The 22,029-nt window shown below is 41.9% G+C and overlaps 1 protein-coding gene across 2 annotated transcripts in view; it reads left to right on the top strand.

The window, feature by feature from the left end:
* Positions 1–22,029, top strand: part of GALNT9 (polypeptide N-acetylgalactosaminyltransferase 9) — a 200,429-nt gene that overhangs the window by 108,392 nt on the left and 70,008 nt on the right. For both annotated transcript variants that reach the window (XM_035340408.1, XM_035340407.1), the window contains 3 exons: positions 1,072–1,246; positions 12,615–12,812; positions 21,479–21,596. In XM_035340408.1, the coding sequence (XP_035196299.1) occupies positions 1,072–1,246; positions 12,615–12,812; positions 21,479–21,596 (491 nt within the window). The remainder of the gene's footprint in view (positions 1–1,071; positions 1,247–12,614; positions 12,813–21,478; positions 21,597–22,029) is intronic.

Below are 22,029 nucleotides of genomic sequence, written 5' to 3' on the forward strand. Positions count from 1 at the left end.
CTGTTTTCAGTTACTGCAGTGTAACCTATGGAGTAATTCCGTGAGATTGCAAAGTGTTTCAGTCAGCATAATGCAGAAGAGAATTGGTCTCATTGTTTCTCAGTGAACTCTTATATGGCTTTTCTCTGTCATTCTTCTAGATAGCTGGAGATTTATCTGGTCTTTGATTTGGATGATAATGATTGTACTGTATAATATAGATCAGAAGAATGAGTCTTCTAAAGCTGTGGAAGCTTCTACTAGTTTTCCTAATAAATATATTTGAGTAAAAGCCTCATTATGAATAAGTTGTAGTGTAAATGAATTACCAAACTAGATTGATTAAAAAAAAAAATACAGAGACTGTTTTAGTAATTTGCCTGTTTATAAGCCTATTGAAATGAAGCTGAATAAAGGAGTGAATGAGTTCAGCACTATCTGTGGTTGAATGCCTGGAAATGAAAAAAGAGAGAAGTTTATTTGAAATCTTCAAGATCCATTTAGTTTAATGGGGAAGAAGCCTTGTATTGCAGAATATTAATTGTATTTAAGGGAAAACTTAGAATTAAGGGAAATTAATTCTGATCTGAATTACGTCTTGACCCAAAATCCACTGAGGTTATTTTTCAAACTCTAATTGAATAGCATAATTCAGACTAAAATAAAAAAAAAAAAAATCACCAATGACTCCCACATTACTCTGCTATAAGTTCAGAATTGCTCCTCCAGAGGCCGGTTGCAGCCTAATGAAAATCATCAGAGAATTAGATGAGTAATTAATTAAAAATATGTAGACAAACTATCTCTTCAAAACAACACTCAAATCCTTCCTGCCATATTAAAGCTTTGCAGGTCTAACAGTATCAGCTCTAATGTGCAGAGAATTATTCTGGGTTGATAGGCCTGGAACTGGTCTGTCCTACAGCTGTGCTACTTGGTTCGTATCTGTGAAAGTGACTAAGGATTTAGGAATACATAAGGACTTATTTCCATTTCTGTTGCAGAATAAATCAAAGTAAAGTATTATATTACAAAGCTGTTTTCTTATTATGAATTTATGATTTTTTTTATTTTTTATTTTTTTCCCTGCAGTTGAGCTCAAATTTAATCTGGACCAGTATGTCAATAAAAGATACCCAGGTCTGGTGAAAATAGTGCGCAATAACAAGCGAGAAGGACTGATTCGAGCCAGAATCCAAGGCTGGAAAGCTGCAACCTCTCCTGTCGTTGGGTTCTTTGATGCTCACGTTGAATTCAACATTGGCTGGTGAGTTCTTGGCTATTCCTATAAAGAGAGCAGTGCCTAGGGAGAGCATTTTTCCCTATGTCTCAAGGGCTGTGAAAGGCATTAACGCAGCAACGGGGGAGCTGAAGAACTGTATGGTTGAGACAACTGTAAGCTGGTGTTTTCACATTAGCAATTATATTTGAATAATGTAATTTGGAGAGGGACTCTTTATCAGGGAGGGCAGTGATAGGAAAGGGGATGATGGCTTTAAACTAAAAGAGGGTAGATTTAGATTAGATACAAGGAAGAACTTCCGTACTATGAGGGTGCTGAGGCCCAGGATGTCCCCAGAAGCTGTGGCTACCCCATCCCTGGCAGTGCTCAAGGCCAGCCTGGATGGGGCTTGGAGCAACCTGGTCTAGTGGGAGGTGTTCCTGCTCATGGCAGGGGTGTTGGAACTAGATGATCCTTAAGGCTCCCTTTCAACCCAAACTATTCTATGATTCTATGAATACGTGTTATTATTGTAACACTGTCAACAATCTTCTCCAGTGGCTGCAAATTCCAAAATAAATAAATAAATAAATAAAATTGTTTTCTCTGCTCCAGTATAGCTTAGTGCAGAGGGAAGTAATTTAAACCACAGTGAACGGAAAGCCTCCAAAGCAGACAGATGTGGAGATACCATTAAGGAGGCCCAGGGCTCGAGGCAGATGCATGCTTTCAAGTACTTTTATCTGCTTGTCATTTGTTTCTTTTCTTCATAGAAACTTGAATATAAATCTGACTTCATAAGTATTCTTATTCTTATTCTTTACATTTGAGGGAAACGTTAAATTATTTCCTATATTTTTAATGGGGCTTGAAATTAGCATGTCTTTCCTCATCCTCTTTGTTTTGGAAGCGAGAGGCATTGACTGTGGGTTGCACAGATTTGAGCTTAATGGGCCAGACCTACAGTTGGAGTAAATCTTTGCAGCACCGCTTAGTGGCCAGTATTTGGCATTACTAGACCTCGGGCCTGAAGGAACCGATTTGTAGTCAACTGAAAAAGGGCTGTTGGGACCTTCAGTATGTAAATTTGTATATTCCAAAGGCAGGCTAGTATTTGATAATGATGATGCAGGGTTATGATGGAGCTGATTATACTCTGCAGTTCTGGGAGATATCCCCAGATTAAAACTAAAAATAACTGTACTTACAACTAGAGAGAAACTTAATTGCAAAGGAGTGGAGTGTTTATTTTTATATGTTCATGAATATCTTTTGAAAAATGAAGATGCAATAAAGTAAGCCTTGTAGGGCACCTGGTTTATATTCACCCTACTTTTTCCTCATCAAAGTCTATAATAGCTGTCACTGTAATTTTCTAGAAGCTTAAGAGCTAAGTTATTTATTTATTTACTTTTAAGGCATCTGTATCTTTCAAATCATTGCAAAAGTTCATTCAGGGTAATATCTGCTACCAGGCAGAACCAGGCACTGAAGCCTGATGCTGGTGAGAGCATACTCCCAGTGCTTATTCTGCTCTGAGCTGCAGGTTTTTTGAGCTTTGCAGAGAATTTTGTTGCCCATTCTGTAAAGAACAGTAACCCATTCTGCAAAGGATGGTAAGTTGAGGTTTCACTGACGTACTCTACCCAGAGAAACTAGGCAGTGGTGCCAGTAGTCAGAAAAAGGTTTTGTGGTTACTTTTGGCTTTTGTTGTTGTTGTTTTGTTGTTGTTGTTTGTTTTGATATATACATATTTTTTTAAGTTTACTTTGATATATACATATTGATATTGATACATATGTTTTGATATATACATATTTTTTTAAGTTTACTTTGTCAGGAACAGCTGAAATCAGCGTAGCAAGAACCTGGACTACTCAGTAAATGAGAGTATACCCGAGATTAAAAAGTGTTTGCATTTACTGCATCTGTTCTCCTGCAAAGCCTTATAGTGAGTGAATATTTTCCTCCATTTACAAAATACACCCATGTATTCGGAGGCTGCATGGATTACTCCCACTCAAAGCTGTCTATGGATTATTTGTGAGGCAATTAAAAAGCAGCCAATTCTTTTGCCACAGAAAAGAGCATTAACTTTCTGTTTGGTTTGTGTTCCATCTCAGAGTCATGTACCTGCAGTGCAATTTTAGTCTTCCACTCTGTGCCTGCTTTACCTGCTTAATCAGTTGGCAGATTATTTCATAAGGAATCAGAGAAGGACCTCATCACTTTCTCATGAAATATGCAGAATTCTGACAATGACAACAAACAAATAAAAAACCTTTTTCTTTAAACAATAGTTGCCCCACTGTGGATGAGCTTTTGCCTTATAAAGCAATGTAGTATTTTACAGGTTCTCACAGCATAATTCTCCAGGGACACTTCTTCTAAACTAAAATACAATCTGGTAGGATATTAAAAAAAAAAATACTCTGCAACCTGGCAGGTCAAATTAACTATTGAATTATTTATTTTACTGTGCTTAATTGCTCTTTTGTTTGTTTGTTTGTTTGTTTTTTTCTTCTCAGGTGTTGAAATGCATTAGCATAGAGCAGAGATTTTCTATTGACCTGTTCCCCTTAAGGCTTTTGGTAGTGAGAGCTAATACTGCTGCTTCGACAGCAGAAGTGGAGGGAACCAGCTAAAAGGGAGGCCGTTAGTATTAATTCTCAAAAGGAATTTTAAATGAAAAGCATGCGATAATTTTCCTGTATAGTTCACATGTAAAACTCCGCCTGCCCTGAGATAGAACCTCTTTTGTTTTTAATGGCTACTTAATGTCAATAGAAGTCAGGGTCTAGAGCCCACAGCACAGCAGAACCAATGGCTATGAAATGCTCAGAGTGCTCAGAATACACCCGTGAATATTCAGTGCCAGAAACATCCCTCCTCTTTCCCGGCTGCTGTGCCTACAGGCAGAAAGGCAGTGGGGCAGATGACCTTGCAAGGGGAAATACCAAGAGAAGAAAAGGAACAAGGTGGAAGGTGGCCCCAAGAAGACCACAGGACATTCTGCAGCTGTCTTATCCTTGCTACTGGCAGGACTCAGCAAGGATGGTGGCACACAGACATGCTTAAAACCCTTGGTGCTTGTCATGTGCACTCATTTCATTCTTAGAGTAAAGGAGGATCTGCTCTCCCTTTGTTGGCTCAGAAAAAAAACATGAAGACTTTTTTTTTTTTTTCTCTTTCTAGTACTCTTGGAAATTGCTGTTCTCTGGTCTGGTCTTCAGTCCCTATTTGTTTCCTATGTACTGTGCACGTAGGATAGTGAAAAGTAGGAGGTGCTTTTCCTCTGAAAGCATCTTTTTTAAACTATATTTTCCAGAGAAAACCATGTTGCACAGTTGTGCTGTGAGGAAAATGCATCCATCTGTCAGTCTCCAATTTCAGCCAAATTTAACAGAAGGTTAAAGGTCTGAGAGATGATAAGTTCACAGAGGAGCTGTGGAAACAACAACCAAATAGCGCTTAAATCAGTTCTTCTACAGAGAGGCTGATAGCACTATCCCAAATAAGATATAGGAGGATTCATAATGGAGAGAGCTGTTAAAAGTAGCCAAATACAGGGGAACTATGGATAAAAGTTGCTACCAGAAGAGCTGTGTGATCTTCCCGATGGGAAGGGTGCTTGCAAGGTACCAGATCTCGTCAACCACGTTACTCGCAGACGTTAGTCTCAGTCATCTCTGATGCTTCCTTACATTCTGTGTCCTGTATTTTGTAGGTAACACGCTTTTAGCAGGAAAAGGCGGGAGTACAGTGGGATGTGAATGAAGTTTGGCTGAGAAGGGTAAATGGGAACATGGTTTCTGGTGAGATGAACAATGGGAGAATGTCCAGGCTCAGGTACTGGAGAAGCATTACAGAAAGGCTCCAGTGAGTGGGAGTGTGGAAATAGGCCAGCATGTAACAATTTACTGGAAAACCACAGTTTTCACAGAAAACATCTCCCAGAGAAGTTGTACTTTACTGTCTGAAGGTATATTTAAGCCTGTGTAGTTTGATTTTCCCCTTATTTCTCTGAAGATTTCAGCATTCCTGTTCTGACTTCTCTATGAGGTCCACCCTCTGTGTGTTCAGCACCACGCAGTAACACAGAGTGCAGACAATAGCATCCTGACTGCTAATTGTGTTGCAGAAGACACAGAGCATTATATGGGCTCCTGTCTTTGAGAGATGGGAAAGAATAACATGACAAAGAGAAGAGAACTTTCCTACTTTCTATCTGGGAGCAGGAAAGAAGAGAGAGCAGAGATGGGGTGTTAATTCTCTGGGTGAGAAAAAGGACACATTGAGTGAAGGAGGGCAGGACTCAGTAAGAGAAAGGCACACAATATATTAGCAGTCATAAAGAGGGTGCTAGGAGCCATAAAAGAAGACATAATGATAGAGTATTATACTTGCTTTCTAGCTTAGGAATTGCTTTTGCACATCTCACAGAAGAAGTATCAAAGCACTGAATGGAGTTATGCAGCACTGTAGTAATTAAAATTTTGCCAAAGGGGGAGTTTCAATAAGGAAGCAGTGGAGTAAGAGGATTTCATCAAAAATGTTCAATATACCAAGGAGACAGAGACAGCCCGACATGAGAAAGAGGATCTGAAATATAAGCCGAGTATCTATCCGTCTGTGCCACGTGCAGCCCATCATTATAGATTATCCCTGAAGTTGGCAGTGTTTTAAAAAGATAGAAAATGGGGTTCTTAAGCAACTAAGAAAAAGAGCTAAAGATCAAGATCCCAGGTCTATGAATAACCCTTTGCAGATACTATTTCATACTGTAATATGTAGTGCAATTTGCTATAGTGGCCTTAAGCAATGGATTCTCTAGCAAGTGTGTAAATGAAAAAGGAAGTTGATTTCCTCCTAATCTTCTACTGGCTATGGTTACCCTAACTACTTTTTAATGGAGATGTGGTTAAAATTCTGCAGGACAAAGACACGAGGTATTTTTGTTCCCAAGGAAAGTTCCTCTCTTCGTGTTATCGTGTGGTGTATCAGAAGCCAAACTGTACCTGCACACAAGCTCCCTGTTCACACTGAGCTCACGTGGCTCTTTGGGGACCTGGCAAGGCCTGGGGCATTCTTTTCTTCTAGTGAAAAAGGCTCTGAAGGTGAGGGTGAAGTGGTTTGCAGTCCCTCCCCTTTGGAGGATTCACACCTGGGAATGGAAATCAGGACCAGGACACGCTTCAATGCAGCATCCCTGGTACCAGTCCGAGTTTGACCTGGGAAGTTTCAATTATGCAAAAGAAAGGATGTGTCTTTATTGAAGGAGTTTTTCCTCATCCATAGACTCTACCTTCACTTAGGATCAATTTGGTAACTGAATGGGACATGTTTCAGATAACAAAATTGAACTAACATTGTTTGAGTAAAGAGCGCAGCATGCAGCAGATGCCACATGGGCCCTTCCGAGGCATGGGGCAGTGCCAGCTCACATACACAGGACATGCAAGAAGAGCACCTTCAACTATTCATCTACCTAAACAACCTAGAGTACTCATTGAGGCATCTCCTTGCTTTTCAGTGGTGCAGAAAAGAGCTATTCAGATTTGGCTGATCTAACAGCTGATCTTTAACTCTCCAGCAGGCATTTATCCTGTGTTTGCTCCAGTCTGACTGGGGGCTGCAGGGCTGAAACCTCCCTGATAGAGATGTCAGGCAGAACAGATGGGGAATTTCTTCCTTGTCTTAGAGACTGAGGAAGGGAGTATGGTTTTTTTTTTTTTTTTTAATAGTGGTATTTTTTTATTTTTATTTTTTTTAGTTCTTAGAGAACTTATTTACAGGAAAGGAACTCTGCATGAAATATTCCACAGTTGGCCTCAGTGGAGAATTATATATGTCAGTAGATCTCCTTGTCTGCATCTGAAAAATATATATTGTCAGTGAAATCCGAGGTAGCATATAAAATCACATGCAAAATAAGCTTTCAATTTACACATCCTTTTTTCTTATGTTTCTGTGTTAAGATTTTACTTCATGGTGCCTGGCAGTGGTACAGCTAGAGTAAAATAAAGTGTTAAACCCACTGAGCCATGACATCTAAGAGAGAATACCATATGGTTGTTCATTTATGTATTATAAGGACTCAAGGAAGAGTCTTTGCAGAAGAAAAAGGAATTCTGATTTGGGGTGGCAGGGGGAGTTGGATTTTTTAATGTTAGTTCATCATTTTTTTATTGGAGTAAAAATTTGAATGGCTATAATGGAGAGGAAAAAATATATATATGTTTATCTCAAAACAACCCAGAGAGCAGGGTATTCAGATATTCACTTAGAACAGGGGCAGAATGTAAGAGAAACTTTCCCAACATTGTCATTTATGACAGGGTTTGGTTTTGGACAAATGCAGAAAAAGTGTAATTTAGGAAAAAATACATAAATAAAAAGGAGTAAATGCCTAGTGCAATCCTGCTGCTTACAAACTGAAAGTTATTCTGGGCCTGCTCCTCAGGTGATGCAGGTTGGCAAAGCTTCCCTGGAGTGGTGAAGTTCATTGAAGCAGAGGAGCTGGACAGCAGAGGTTCTGGCCTGTGGCATGCATCGGGTTTCTCCTCTTAGATCGCGTATGCTTATTCCTATGTATTCCTATGTTGTGCCTTTTTAAGAGTCTGCTGCAAGTCAGCAGGTGGTTTTACATATTTAAAGGGTGAATTATATAATCATGTGTGCTGAGGAGCTCATTACTAACTTGTTTTTATCTTTTTCTTTAAAAAATCTGGAAGAAGCTGTTCTTTTTAGTGTTGTTGAAAATCAGACTTCCCCATTGGCATGAGCTCTGTTGTAATTTGATAAGGATGTAAGACAGCATAAAATTTGTGTTTGCTCTTACGTCTCCTGGGGTTCAAGCTGCTCCGCGTTTGGCCCAATATTAAACAGAGAATGCATATATGTTCAGAGACAGACTTACAATGGGATTAGAGAAGCAAGTATGCTCACAGCATGACCTCTGCCTTTGCTCTCAATCTTCTTAGAAGCTTATTTTGTTCTCTGGGTTAAATTCTGCCTTCCAACTCTTTTCTGAACTCTAATGTTTATCTTGGGAGCACTTAACTCTTTGAAGCCCGCAGTACTGGCATTGCTTGCACTCCCTTAGAAGTCAACCTGGGTGCTCAACACCTTGGAAATTCCAGAGTATGACCTGCCTCTTATGCCACGGGTAGGCAAAAACATGAAATACATGGCCTGTATTTAGAGATACGCACAACAGTCTCTGACAAACCAACACATCCTTTAGCTCCTGATGAGAGATTCATTCCACAAATTCCCCAGGACAGTTTCTGCAAGGAGGAGTCACTTACCAAAGCACCTGCTGTGGATGTCAATGTGCCTGTGGGAAGTCCACTGGAATTGTGGTAAAGCCATATCTGCCTTCTGGCTTTTCAGCCAGGTACTGTCAGTCGCAGGACTCACCTGGGAATGAGACATTTGCAGTGTGTTACTATATTTCAGGAGCTGCTTTGGAGAAATAAAACCCAAGTGAAAATAGTCATTAGCTTAGCTGAGTCTATGAGAGAATTAAATGTACTGTTCTCTCTCTTCTGGCTTTATCCATCCGCTAGCAATATATTTAGAGGGGGAGGACAACACTGACAAATATATACTTTTAGTGGGGATAGAAGGGAGGAACTTCTTTGTCACTCAAATTCTAGCCCAAATTGTCTGCTTGGTTTTTATAAGGTGGGCAAAAAACAAACAAACAAGCAAGCCTGGATGAGGCTAAGCACTACCTATAAAGCTGGATCTTGTGATTATATTTAGTTTACTGAAATCCGTCATGTCTGTGAATATGCCTGGGAGAATTTTTCCTCTTGTTCCAGTAAATAACTTGTCAACAATGTATGCTGCTCTGTTCCCATAAAGTATGTTTATATACAAGCTAGGAACCCTTTTTTTTTTTTTTTTTTTTTTTTTTCAATCTGTGAAAAATGGGATGAATCTCAAAATTCACATCTGGCTTGCGTACCTAATTAGGCAGGGCTGAATCCTGCCTCACCGCCAGCAGCGGCCATGTGGAAAGGAAATATTCAAACACCATATTGCAGCTCATCAGCATAGCATGGAGAACTCACTGGGACTTCAGCAACCTCTTCCACTCAGTCCTTTTTGTCCAGCAAGCTGCCAGGAGCACCTGACTCTTCCAGATGCTCAGTGGAGAAGACAAGAGACGAGGAAAGCAAAGAAATGAACATTGGCGTCTATAAAGAGGATGAGTAAATCCACATAAGAATGTAGCAGCTTAAAATAAAGGAAAAACATTAGAAATGGTGAGGAAAGACTTAATCATAATCCTTTCAAAAACCTTAAGCAATCAGACAAAGCCAGAATTACCACCAAAGTTGACAAAGGATTTGATGCTGGTGCAGCTCAGCCTACAGACACAAGGCTACTGTGCAAGTCTGCTGAGGCCAATAGAGCTACTCCAGGTCTGGACTTGGCTAGCAGCGAATAGCAATTAAAAAACAAACAAACAAAAACCCTCATATTCATGGATTAGGCAATGTAAACAGAGTCTATTACCCTTTTCTGTTGAAGCTCATAGTACTACCTCATTAGACAGACTGGCTGTTACCTCAGGATCTTGGCAGGTAGAGAAACAGCACGTGCAATGTTGGTGGTACAGAGAGCATTTGCAGAATCTGGGGTTTGAATATTCCTGTAGATCCCACTGCAATGTGCTAGGGCTTGGCGTTTGAATACCCCCTTGCTACTTCTGCTGTCCTTGGTTGGGCAAGGGAAGCTGGGAAATATGACAGGTGTACAAGGTTTAGCTGAGGAGTCACCCCACTTTGAGTTTTGTCAAGTAACAGAAGAACTCTGCACTGGATTTGCTCATGCCCTTTGTGACTCAGTCTGCTCTCTCGAGGATGTAACCCCTCCACTCTGTGATAACTTCTGTACCAAATCTGCTAAAGTGTTGTCCAGGGGCTTCGGAGGTGGATCTTTGGCAATACCCAAGGGCTTCTGAAATGTTGTTTGGGTCAAATTTGTAACAAGGCTCCTGCTTCAAGTGCTCTGTAAGGACAGTGACCTCCTCCAAGGTCATTTTTTTCCCCACATCTGCAAGGAGGAGGACTCCTCTACAGGTTAATTAGTGGCCTGTCGTTAACAACATCTATACCCGTTGTTTGGTATTTTGAAAACCTTCATTTCAGAGGCCAGAAGGGAGTGGGAGAGCCTCCTGCTGATATTATACATGGGGATTACCACAGCTGAGCACGGTGGCACCTGATTAGCGATGGGAGAAGCGTGCCTGGCTGACATCTGCCTCTAGGCTGATGAACAGAGATAACATTATGGAAATAACAAACTAGATTAATCTTTTTTTGCATTCTTCCTGCTTTATTGGAGTTGCAAGGGTTATTCTGCTGGACACCCGCTGTTTTTTAAAGCACTTAATCTCATAACTATAATCTCATATTAATAACGAAAGCGGCTTACCCTGATTTGGTAGGTCACATTGGCTTTTTAGGGAGGTTCATGTGTGTGGCCTAAAGACTTTATGAATTGGCATTCCAGATAATGTACTGCACTGTCCTGACTCTCTCTCAGGTACTTCTTGTCTCTCCCACTAAAAATAAAAATCTTGGTTTTGCCTGGGGTGCAGCTCTTTAAATGCTTCTTTGAAGGCCTTCAGTGCCTTGCAGGAGTGGGCTTTGATAGCAGAGGTACCGCACCAAAAGTTGCAGACAGACAGTCTGACTGTAAGACAAACTTCAAACCAGTCCAGTCATGAGGGATGCCTTGATTTATTTTCAGAATAAATGAAGTAGAGTAACAACACTACACATGTTGCATAAGAGATGAACATCTAATGGGTAACATTCCTGGCCAGGCCTTCAGAGAAGAAGACAAGGGGGGTTTCTGCAGCTTGCAGTGGGGTCCTTCTCTTCCCACCATGTGTGTGATCATCCTTTTTATTAAAATTTACATATTCTGCACTATTGGTGTCCAGCTGATTAAATTCAAATGTCCTTTTTCTAGAGGATTCCAGATAAAACTAGCTTAACTCTCTTCACCTTCTTTCCAAATGAAATGCTGCAACACCTTGTTTGTTTTTTTTTTTTCAGTCATGCCGTTATTTTACATGGTTTTGTGATGCTTTATCTGCAGTAGCTCATCCTCGATACTCAAAGGTTTCACTGAATCCCTCTCTTTTTATAGAAGTGAGAGGGGTAAAAAAAGAGAAAGCAAAGAGTTCATGGCCTCATGAAAGCAATATGGAGTTTGCGTACACAAAAGATAAATATTTTGGCCATGTTTGAGTATAGAGAAAATGCTCTTTTCTTACAGATGAAATCATAAAATTTGTGTTAGTTCAGACTGAGACAATGCAGAATGAAAATGGAGGTTGAATTAATTTCATAACTTGTCCCTTTCTGTTGGTCTACACAAGAAAATACGTGGTAACAAACAAAATATAACAATATGAAACAACAAATTGAAAGCACAGGAGAATGATTGCCTTTTAACCAACAACAAAAGTATAATGAGAAAAGATCAGTGTTCAACTCCTACTACCCCTGTGAATCACAGCAAGCCACTGTTCCCTCAGAGAAGATACATGTGAGAGCTCTGCAGAATCTTCAAAGTTTATTTCAAGAGGAAACACTTACAAAAGAACAAGCTGGTGTCTGTTTCTAGTGCTGCTTTGAGAAGTGCTTTCCACCCTTATGTAAGTTTGCTGCCTTTTTGGATCTGTTTCTCTCAAAATTCTTAGCAACTTCATACTACCTTGGTCAGAAATGGGTGTTTGCACTGAAGCTTTTTACTTTCCCAAAACACTTTGGGAAGTAGCTGCTGTTGAAAGCACATTGATGTTTTAAAGCCTTTTGAAATGATGGCACATTTCCTGCAGCTTGCTGCTTTTGCACCATCTGTCTACTGAGACCTTCTTATTGCCAGAGAGGTTTTAGAAGGTATAATGCAGCCATGCTTGTCATCCAAGCTAGATCCAATGGGGTCAGTCCTTAGAAAACAAGATTAAAACCTTTGAGTAACCTTCAGATTGATTCAGTCCCTTTTTGTTCTTCAGGCCCTGTAAGCAAGAGGCATCCTGGTGGTGTAGATGTGAAGAGGTTATTTAGTTTGTCTCAACACTTGCCCATTGCACACTGAAATGACAGTATCCAGGTGTCAGAATAAGTTTTTGGGAAATGTTTTGTTAAACCCTGGTATGGCTCCCTAGAGGCAATAATTTGTGTGAAGTTGGTATGTGAAACGTGCCACACCGAACCCCAGCCTCTGCAGTGACCTGCACTCAATCCTGCTGCACTGGGTTGCAGGCTGCCATCTTACTGGTTTCTCCTCTCAGTATCGGAGAACTTTGTTTTATCAGACTGCAAAGAGGGACTTGGGATAACTGGGTGGCTGTAAAACATTTTCCTCTTTTTATTGTTCTCAGGGTGGAACCCGCACTTACCCGGATCAAAGAAGATCGGAAGAGGATCATCTTACCAGCAATTGACAACATCAAGTACAACACTTTTGAAGTGCAGCAATATGCCAACGCCGCCCACGGCTATAACTGGGGCCTCTGGTGCATGTACATCATCCCACCGCAGGACTGGCTCGATAAAGGGGATGAGTCAGCTCCCATAAGGTAAATCTCCCATGCACTGTCACTTTGGTACTGAGGATGACTCCATGTCAGCTGTCTGCCAAGGGGGAATTCAAGTGAAGCAAGGCTGGAGGCTTTTGTACAGGGATGATAAAAAGAAACTGAGGAAAACAGATGTCTCTACAAAGCTGTTGATGCATGTGTCACGTCTCAGAGCTGCACTGCAGTGCGCATAGTGCGTGTGCTCTAGCTGTGAAAATGTGATGCAGGTTCATGTTGTGTCCCTTAGTAGGATAGCAGGATCTTTTTAATCTAGGCTTTTATTTTCTAAACGGACTGTGGCATGTGTAATGAGCCAGATAAACATTGTGTGTATGAGAAACGAAGGTATTTTGTATGTGATTAGAAAGAGGCTGTCTTCACTTTGGGTCTGTAGGCAGCATTCTTGGACATCAGCCCAAACCAGAGCTTCCCAGCAGCACAAGTAGGAGATGTGTTAGCCTTGTCTTGTTGGAGAGTTGCTCTTTTTTTGGATAATTTTACATATGTTCTGAGTTTTCCCCCTGGATGAATTTTAAAGTAAGACTGGACCTTATAAGCAGAGTATCATTTTATTTTCTCTGTATTTTGCCTTAGAGAAATGGAATTTTCTAAGGAAATACTGTTTCAGGAATTGTAATAACAGTTTTGAGAATTGTTTAGAGGGATAACAGGAACTGATGAGAAAGGGACTTTCTTTCCCCTTCATTTGAAAGTTCACATCTAGCCTTTCTTCTCTGGTGCAGGTGCTTGTCTCACAGCTCCTCTGAGAAATGCCATGCTGGGTGAAGGGTACCCCTTTTAGCAACAGCTGAAATAACTGCTAAAAAATACGTAGCTCAACTACGCACTTTTGGTTTCTCTGTCCTGTTTTTGAGCTTTCTTAAGAAGGATACAAACTGCCACCTTAGAGACATCTTCATCCGGATGTGTACCAGCTCCATCCTAAAGTGAGCTAAACCTGCATTGTATGGTCCCAGTGCACACTCTGGCACAGAAGGCAATATGTTTCCCTTCCAGCATAGAACCTGAGCTGTTGCGTCCCGAGAAGTCTATTCCAAATCCATCCAAGCAACTTGAACCATACCCAGCAGGAAGGGCCCAAGTGGTCTTTTGGAAGTGGAAGGGCACAAACGGACTGCTGACATTTCTAAGATTGGTTGGCTGGAACCATCTCACAGGATCCGGCCCTCATACAAGAAGTAATGTTTCAGTCCATCTTTGAGCAAGTGTTGGAAGTTGCTCTTAGGTTCATTCGCATGCCCTGTGACTGCAAAACAGAGCTGTGCAGTGATGTTAACCTTACTTATCACAGGACACCACAGTCCTTCCTCACTGACCCTTTGCTCAGCTTGAAACCTCAATAAGCAGTAAAGTAATTACTTAGGAAATCGGTTTTCTTGGATAACATGCCCTGTCCTCCTGTCATTGTTTAAAAAGTGCAGGTGTTTTATATCTATTTCACTCAGCTCTGAGAAATAGATTATTGAAGAAGAAAAATTAATCAGCCAAAGCTTTCACTCCTGAAATCGGGGTTTCAGCCTTTTATTCCCGAAAGGTTTTGCACACTTCATTACTTCCAGTTTATATGTGAAATCACTGTATTAATTTTCACATCAGTTGTTCTCGTATTTGAGTATCTTCTGTTCAGGAGAACATTGTCAAATATCAGATAAGACTAAAGCAAGATGTTAAACCTCAGCAACTTCCTTAGACACGATTTTCAGTGCATTATTTTCAGGTAGCTAGTGCACTCTCTAAAGCGTGGAATTCTGCAAAGAACTTCTGGAAATTCAGCTACAAATATTTTTAAATAGAGAATAAGGAATCTTATCCCTGTGATGCTGTGAGAAGTGTTAGTTTTCTTTCAGCAATACTGGGCCTGATTTACCATGGGCTACCCTCAGGTTTACATTCAAGTTCTTGACAGAGGTATACTGGCACTGAGTTGGAGCGATAAAGAAGTGAATAAGGTCCCAAAACTCAGGCATTGAGTAGTGTTGCAATCTGATGCACATAAGCATCTGGCTTCCAAGAGCAGTGATTTTCTTCTGAGCAGAAACCCTCCAGTTCACCAGTGCATAAACTGCACAGAGATGAGACGAGCAGCACGAGGAGGAGAGCACCTGACCCTTGCTGACAAATACCAGGAGCACCGAGATGTTCTCGGTATGGAGGGCTCTCTCCTGCAAATTATTAATTACATGCCCTAAAATGCAGAGACGTCAATACTGAACTGTGAACACTTACATGGCTCCCTGGGAACATGTGCTTTGAAGGCAGTGACCAAGGAGAGCAGAGCACTCGCTTTATAGCCACGCTGCCCTGATTTCTGATGAAGTAGCACCTGAGTGGATTTGCCAAAGCATTTGGCTGTGCTGTCCTGTCCTGTTGGGTTATGCCTGGCTATAGAAATACAATGCAATTTTGTGTCTCTTCAATGAGATGCCAGTGTAATTATTGTAATGGAAAGAATGGAAGTGTGAGTGTTATTGATGGAAAGGCTCAGGAAGTCTGTCCTAAGAACTGGGATTTGAAGGCATGCATGATAGGAACTTACTAACTGTAAAAATTTAACATACATTTTCAAAAGGAAGGGGAAATCAGAAAAGTAAGCAGACTTCTTGAAAAGTCTCTGTAGGTTTGGGACATGTTTCAGTTTTGTAACCAGCTTTCCACGCGGTGCACTGAAACAATGATTTCTATTTCAGTCCAGTTTGGCAGACAGGCAAACTGGTCCACACTGACAGTGTTTGGATCCCTGTATCTGTTCAGTGCATTCATAGGATTGTTCATCAGCACAGAAACTGCAAGTTCATTCAGTCCTTGCTGATACTGCCTCCCCTAAGGCTTCCTTTGACACCATCTGTAGCAAACAGGGGGGTTGTTTTGTATCTCTCTGTTTTGTAAAAGAAAAGGCTAATAACTAATAACCCTATGACTGGTTATGTAGTTGATGTAGCTGAATTCTTAGTCCCAGATCTCCAAAGGGATTAAAAATTTTCAGTGGAAAATATGTGCCCTGGTATCAGAGAGGATCAGAGCCCTGGCATTTCTGATGTTTACGTTGTATGAATAAATATCCTCAATCTTCAGAATTGGATGAGATATTTATGAAGTAGGGTCCAATTCCTGTTTTCTTCTGGGATTGCACAACAGATGTGCTTACTTCTCCATTTCTCAGAAGTTTCTTACTGGAAGCCTGGTCCTTTATTTTCTTGAACACTAACAGCCATGCAATCCTATGGAGAGCCTTGCTGGGAAGGAGCAGGAACTGCCCCTCAAGTCCATGGGACGCTATGCAGGCAGTCATGTCAAGTGCGCACCATAAAATGTCAGACCAGGTGTTGTGGTCCAAGCGACAAAGGGGATGTGGCCTTGAAGTGTAAACAAAGGTAAAGACATAGCAAGAATGAAGTGTCAGATTTTCTAAGGATTTCTGGTACAGTTCAAAGTCAGTTCTTTTTTTTCTCCTTTTTTTTTCTTTTTTTCTTTTTTTCCCATGTTAATAGTCTGAAATTAGAATAATTGATGTTCCCCTTGCTTCTGCAGGCAATCCATTTTGCATGTTTGACATTTAAGATGTAGGATGTCTCTAACATGAAGATTTAAATGAGGATTGGTATTTTGACACGCTGTGTCCATCACATCATTTTCTATCTGTGTTCCTGAGAACACACTGCCCAAAAACGTCCTTATCATCTGGCAACAAACTGTGTAACAAAGGATCCCATTTCAGAGAGTTTCTAATGAATTTGACTATGCAGTGAAAGAGGCTGGATTTTTTTTCTCTATACAAAAGATACTCCTGGATTTTGGAACAGCAAGGAAGGTGCCTGGTATCCTGAGTTCTGGCTCGTCTTCCCCACCTGCTGTGATGTTGATGGAGTGCTCTGTTTGGTTTCATGATCTGCAGCCACTAACACTGGAGTCGTTAGTCAGCCTCACTCGGCTGAGCATTGCACAGCTTTCTGTATTATCTTCCTCCAGCAGCAGCGGTGCAGTTCATTGTTGCATATGTTCTCACTTGCTGCTTTAATATGCTACAGCTTGGTACTGCAAGGAACATGTGTGTACACACCGAGTCAGCCACTCCAGAAAGCACGTGTGTCTTGTGCACATACAGAAATGAGCATCTGACATGCATCCAGTGAGGCTAAAGCCACCTGCTTTAGCTGGGAGTGTGCATGCCCGTGTCATCTGCAAGTTAGATGTTGCGCTGCTGTGTCGTAGAGGTGGTGATGCAGCCATCTATACTGCCCTGGGAAGAAATCCATCTGTGTTCATGAGCTTAGGAAGGGGTTCAGCTATAGAGTGTGTTGGGATAAACCACAGTCATGTAATAATACAACTGATGGCTGTTAATTGATTGATTGTGGCCATCTTTTCATTTGCTGGTTCACAGGAGCCTGTAACAGAGAAGTTTCTTTTTTAATTGTCCAGGTTCTGACAGGTGTCTGCCTGTTTCAAAAAATATACTTCTGTGGGGCATCAAAATGTTATTCTGCATCCCTATTCCCCTGCCAAGCATTCTTAGCCAAGCATTCTGAGTTGCCTTTTTTTTTTTTTCCCTTGCTGTATCTCTCCAAAGGAGTTAGAAAACCTTCCCTTCATTAAACTTGTCAGGTTTTTTCCTGCAGCTCCTGAACAGCAAATTTGTCCTTGAGTTCTGTTCTCACGGCCTGGTGTGACTCTTTTATTGCAAAAGATGTGATTTGTAAGAAACAATAAATGCTTATGCAGTCTTCCCCACTTATTTGTCAGGTCAGGGTTGAGGTGCTGCTTCGGAACCTGAATCAAAGCAATGTTCTGCCAGGAGAGGTGGAAAACTCAAATACATGTTGTGTGATATATCATTTCAACCTCTTTCTCCTATCTCTGTGTATACATTTATGTTTATGTATTTTTCATAATTATTTTCATGTTTATATTTGTATATTTAAGTGCTTCTGCAGGTCAGTTGTCCTGGAAGTGGGACTTACAGCATGCTCTGAAAACTGTTTAAGCTTGACCTGATTGCACGCAAAGTGACCTTAAGGCTGGGGGTGAGAGGTGTGTAATGAAGAGGAAACGCTGTGGTTTCATGTGCAGTGTGTCAGTCTGGTGCTCAGCCCTTTCTCCTTCGCTTGTTCCTGATGAAGCCCCCAGGCAGCATCCTTCAGCTGCCCACAGAGGGAAAGAGGGCGATGCACCTAGCTGGAGAAATGAGTATGGGCACCCGCTGCAGTTCTGCCAACAGAGCCATTATCCCAGAGGTCTTGCTAAAATAAAATACCCTTGATTCAGACCTACAGCAAGTGGCTTTCACTTCTCTGCCCCTGGAGCCCACGAGGCAGCAGGCACTGCTCCCTTCCCCCACGTAGCCACCCACGCGGTACCTACTGCAGCAACAGACGGAGAGGGAGGGAGGATTTGCTGCCATGAAGTGCTGCTTTCACTGCTTCCTCCCTTTCCCCAGGGCAATATGCAGAATAATCTCTCTCCCCTATCTCCCTTGCTACAGCCATGCCATCAACTAATTTCCACAAATTGACTACGCTGTATCTTTCACCAGTGCAGAATCAATAGTATTCTGTGCTGCCTTTTAAGGTTTTAACTGTAAAAGTATTTTACTGTGTTTCCTGTTATCCTTTTACTGCTGCTGTTGATTATAATTAAAGCTTATCGCATCCTCAGTTGTGTGAGAGAATATTGCACAGATCAATTAATTCTATCAACACCTTTGAGGTGTTGGTAATAAACCGTACACCTCCAACTGCTGGTCCATGATACCTTCCTTCTAAAAATGTCACTGTTTTACTACAAAGTCCATCACTAAAGGAAAAAGGTCCTTTTCTATACAGCAGCTGTGGTTTGAGTTAATCTGTTTCACTTTGCAGCTGTGAAGTGCTAAGGGCATGCACCTTCTCACTTGCCACCCCTTGGCCGGAGATAGGAGTTTAAGACATGTTAGCACAGTTGCTTTTGCTTGTATGTTCATTTCTGACTTGCAAGGGGAGTGCTTGTTGTGCTGTATTGAAAGCAGTAGATACACTGGAGTTTTTCAGGTGCTGGGGAACCAGAGATGACAGCCAAGTGACCGTGCTTTTTGGGGGACAGGTTTTCTGAATGTGTTTGCAATATGTCAGTGTTATGCCGCAGGCTAATATGAAATAAAAAAAACTGCTTGAAGTGCTTTTAGAAATGAATTTTAAGGCTTTTAAGCTGCTGAGGCAGTTAAGAAACTTTTACCCAGTATTATTATCTGTGCTTTGCAGATGGAGAGGCAGTGGCTGAGGGAGGTGGCTTACTGAGGAGCAGGTGAATGGCAGGGCTGGGTGCAGAGCCGAGGTCCCAGCCTCACAGCACTGTTGCCAGCTCACTGGGCTGTGCGATCGCATTGCACTTAGTTTACAGTTGGGTCAGTCAAAGCACGGGGAAGTTAAGGGCCTGGGCTTGATGAGGACCGAATGTCCAAACCGCTGGTTGAACCTGATGGAGGTGCTGACACGCACTGTTCAGAAAATGCAATGTTGTGCTTCCTAGGCAATTTCTTCCTTTGCATCAGGATGTGGCCAGGGCAAAGCCTCGGGTTTCTCATTTCATTTCCCCTGCACTGACCACACTCTCCTTCAGCTTCTGGGGCTGCAGCTGTGCTGCTGTATAGATGTGCAGTGGCTGTGGGAAGCCAAATTCAAGTAGAGAAAAGCACTGAGGGTGGCAATTTTTAACTGGCATCTCTGAAGAGCTGGATGTGGTTCCTTCTGCCATTGCATTGCTTTTGTTTCTCATTCCTGAAAATATTTTTTTCTGAATATGCCATGAAGGCTTGTGGGGTCTGCCTGCATTTGCATATATCAAATGAGAAGAAATAAAACCTAGAAGAGAGAGAGAGAGCGTTGCAACAGCAGTCCTCAGTGGCATTTGCCTGAGAGTAATGTTTATGTAGTTGCATCCAAAATGTATTTCCCACCCCCATTCAATTAACAGGTTGGTGTTTTAATGGACAGAGCTGGCGGCTGTAAAAATCCATCCCCCAGGGAGAGAGATTCCAGCACCTGAGAGCAGTCTGCAGAGCCGAGATGTAGCACTCCTCGGTAGGAAAGGAGGAGAAACAGCCTCATGGGAGCATCCTACTGCCTTAAGGAACTGCCTCTGGAGGATTTTTTTTAGGGGGCTGGAAAGAGAGTGGGTCTAATCCCGAACTAAAGCTCAGTTTTAAAAAGCAGTGATGCTCTAGCATTCATCCACTGAAGCCTTGTTCTTAGCTTTAAATACATAAAATGAAGAAAGTGCCTTGTGCTTCTTCTCTCCACCCCCTTCTCTTTTTGTCATGGTTAAAGCTTAAGAAATATTTAAATAATCCCTCAAAGACTTATTTAATTTCAGAGCTACCAAATTTCCTGGTCATGCCCTTCTTTTATTTCACTTTCCAGACAAAATGTATTCCTTGGTAGCCTAAAAAACATTTTTTTAGTGATGCAGGATCTCAGCCTTTGTTGAGGCAAGTCTGTCTTCAGGTGCGACTCTAGAAGCTATAAACAGGAAGACACGTTTTAGCTGATAATTTGCATTTACAAATTTCATCCATCTCACAAAAATCCCAGTGTGTAAGTACATGCATAAGGAGAAGAGGGACGTGTCCTGCCGAGAGCGCCCAAGTGGCTGATCCAGCAGACAGCCTTCACAGACAGCAGCACCACACAGAGACGTGCTGGCATTTCTTGCACGTGCAGGAGGGGGACTGGGAGCTGTGGGAGAGGCCTGAGCACTGAGAGCGCTGGTGGTGCCCCTGCCGCAGTTTGTTTGTAGGATTTGTGGCATCTGGCCTCAGTTTCCCCCAGCCTTTTGGAATGTGTGGCTGCAGGGAGCTGGCTGAGAGCCCCACTTTGGTCCCAAGTGCTTGCCTTTGTAAACGCTGCTGACTCCTACCTCCGCAGCTCACGATGCAGGGAGTGCGTCTTACTCCAGGGGGGAACGTGAGAGTTAACTGAGCTGTTTCAGCTTCTTTGTCAGAAACGGTGCCGATCAAATGTGTTTCTATCAACAGCTGCCTTTTCCAATTATGCAGAGAAAACAAGAGAGGGATAGTGTGCACTGCAGCGTAGGCCTGTAATGATCTGAGAGGCTGCAATGGCTTTCAAACAGAGAAAAAGTGCAAGGGAGAGATGCTGAAACAGTACCAGTAATGTGAACGCTACAGCAGAGTCCATTACAGCTAAGTAATAGGAGTGTTTCAGCAAATGAACCTTTTCAAGGGTACCAAATAGTTCCTGCCACAGGTCGGACTGTGTTCTGCAATGTCGGGGTATGCATTAGGGGCAAAGAATTGTTTTATCTCACCATACCTCAGCCGTTCCTTTAAAGCCTTTTAACCTCCTGCTGTAGAGAAGAGGAACTCCTGGTGAGATAAGGACCTCGTGCTAGCGCCGTTCCAGCAGCGCCTGCTGCTACCAGTGGGATCCACCAATACCTGGGTAAAAAGGGTCTTCCTTTCCCCAGCCAGGGCGGTTTTTCACATGTGTATGAAACTGCCTTGTGAATATGTTTCTCAGATGCCCCCGGTAAATATCTTGTGAACAGTTTTCTGTACAAATTGGAGAAACATTCAGGTATGTGTAAATTTGTTATGAGATGGTTTCTGCAATTGCTAATAACTGACTTTATTATTTTCTTTAATTTCTGTGCAGGACACCAGCCATGATTGGGTGTTCGTTTGTAGTAGACCGAGAGTATTTTGGTGAGATTGGCCTACTTGACCCTGGTATGGAGGTCTACGGAGGAGAAAACATCGAATTAGGCATGAGGGTGAGTAAGAAAGGAGAAACTTCATGCAATGTCTTTTTGCAAAGAAAAACAGGAGCCTGTGGCCCAGCAAAAGTGCTGCCTGCCTGACTGCAGGCCATTGCGCTGAAGTAATTGATACTGCAATGTTATCTGGAACTGACAGTCCCAGTAAATGAATGTTCCTGGTCTTACTGGCATTGAGACAACTGAAAACAGTGAGAAATATGGTTCCTTGGTTCATTCTGTCAGTGTCTGAACCCAATGAGACAAATTCTCCCCAATTCCCAGTAGCTCTGTTTGTGTTTAGAGCTGTGCTAACAGTCCGTGTGTGCTCATTGCGCCTAGATGATGATGTATGTATGTGGGCTAGCAGATGCAGTACTGATGGAAAACTAAGGCCAGCCTGGGAGATGTTCTACATAATACACATGATAAATGCTGTGGTGTTTTAGGA

The sequence above is a fragment of the Oxyura jamaicensis genome, chromosome 15 (genome assembly GCF_011077185.1).
Source record: "Oxyura jamaicensis isolate SHBP4307 breed ruddy duck chromosome 15, BPBGC_Ojam_1.0, whole genome shotgun sequence".
In the NCBI taxonomy this organism is placed as follows: domain Eukaryota; kingdom Metazoa; phylum Chordata; class Aves; order Anseriformes; family Anatidae; genus Oxyura; species Oxyura jamaicensis.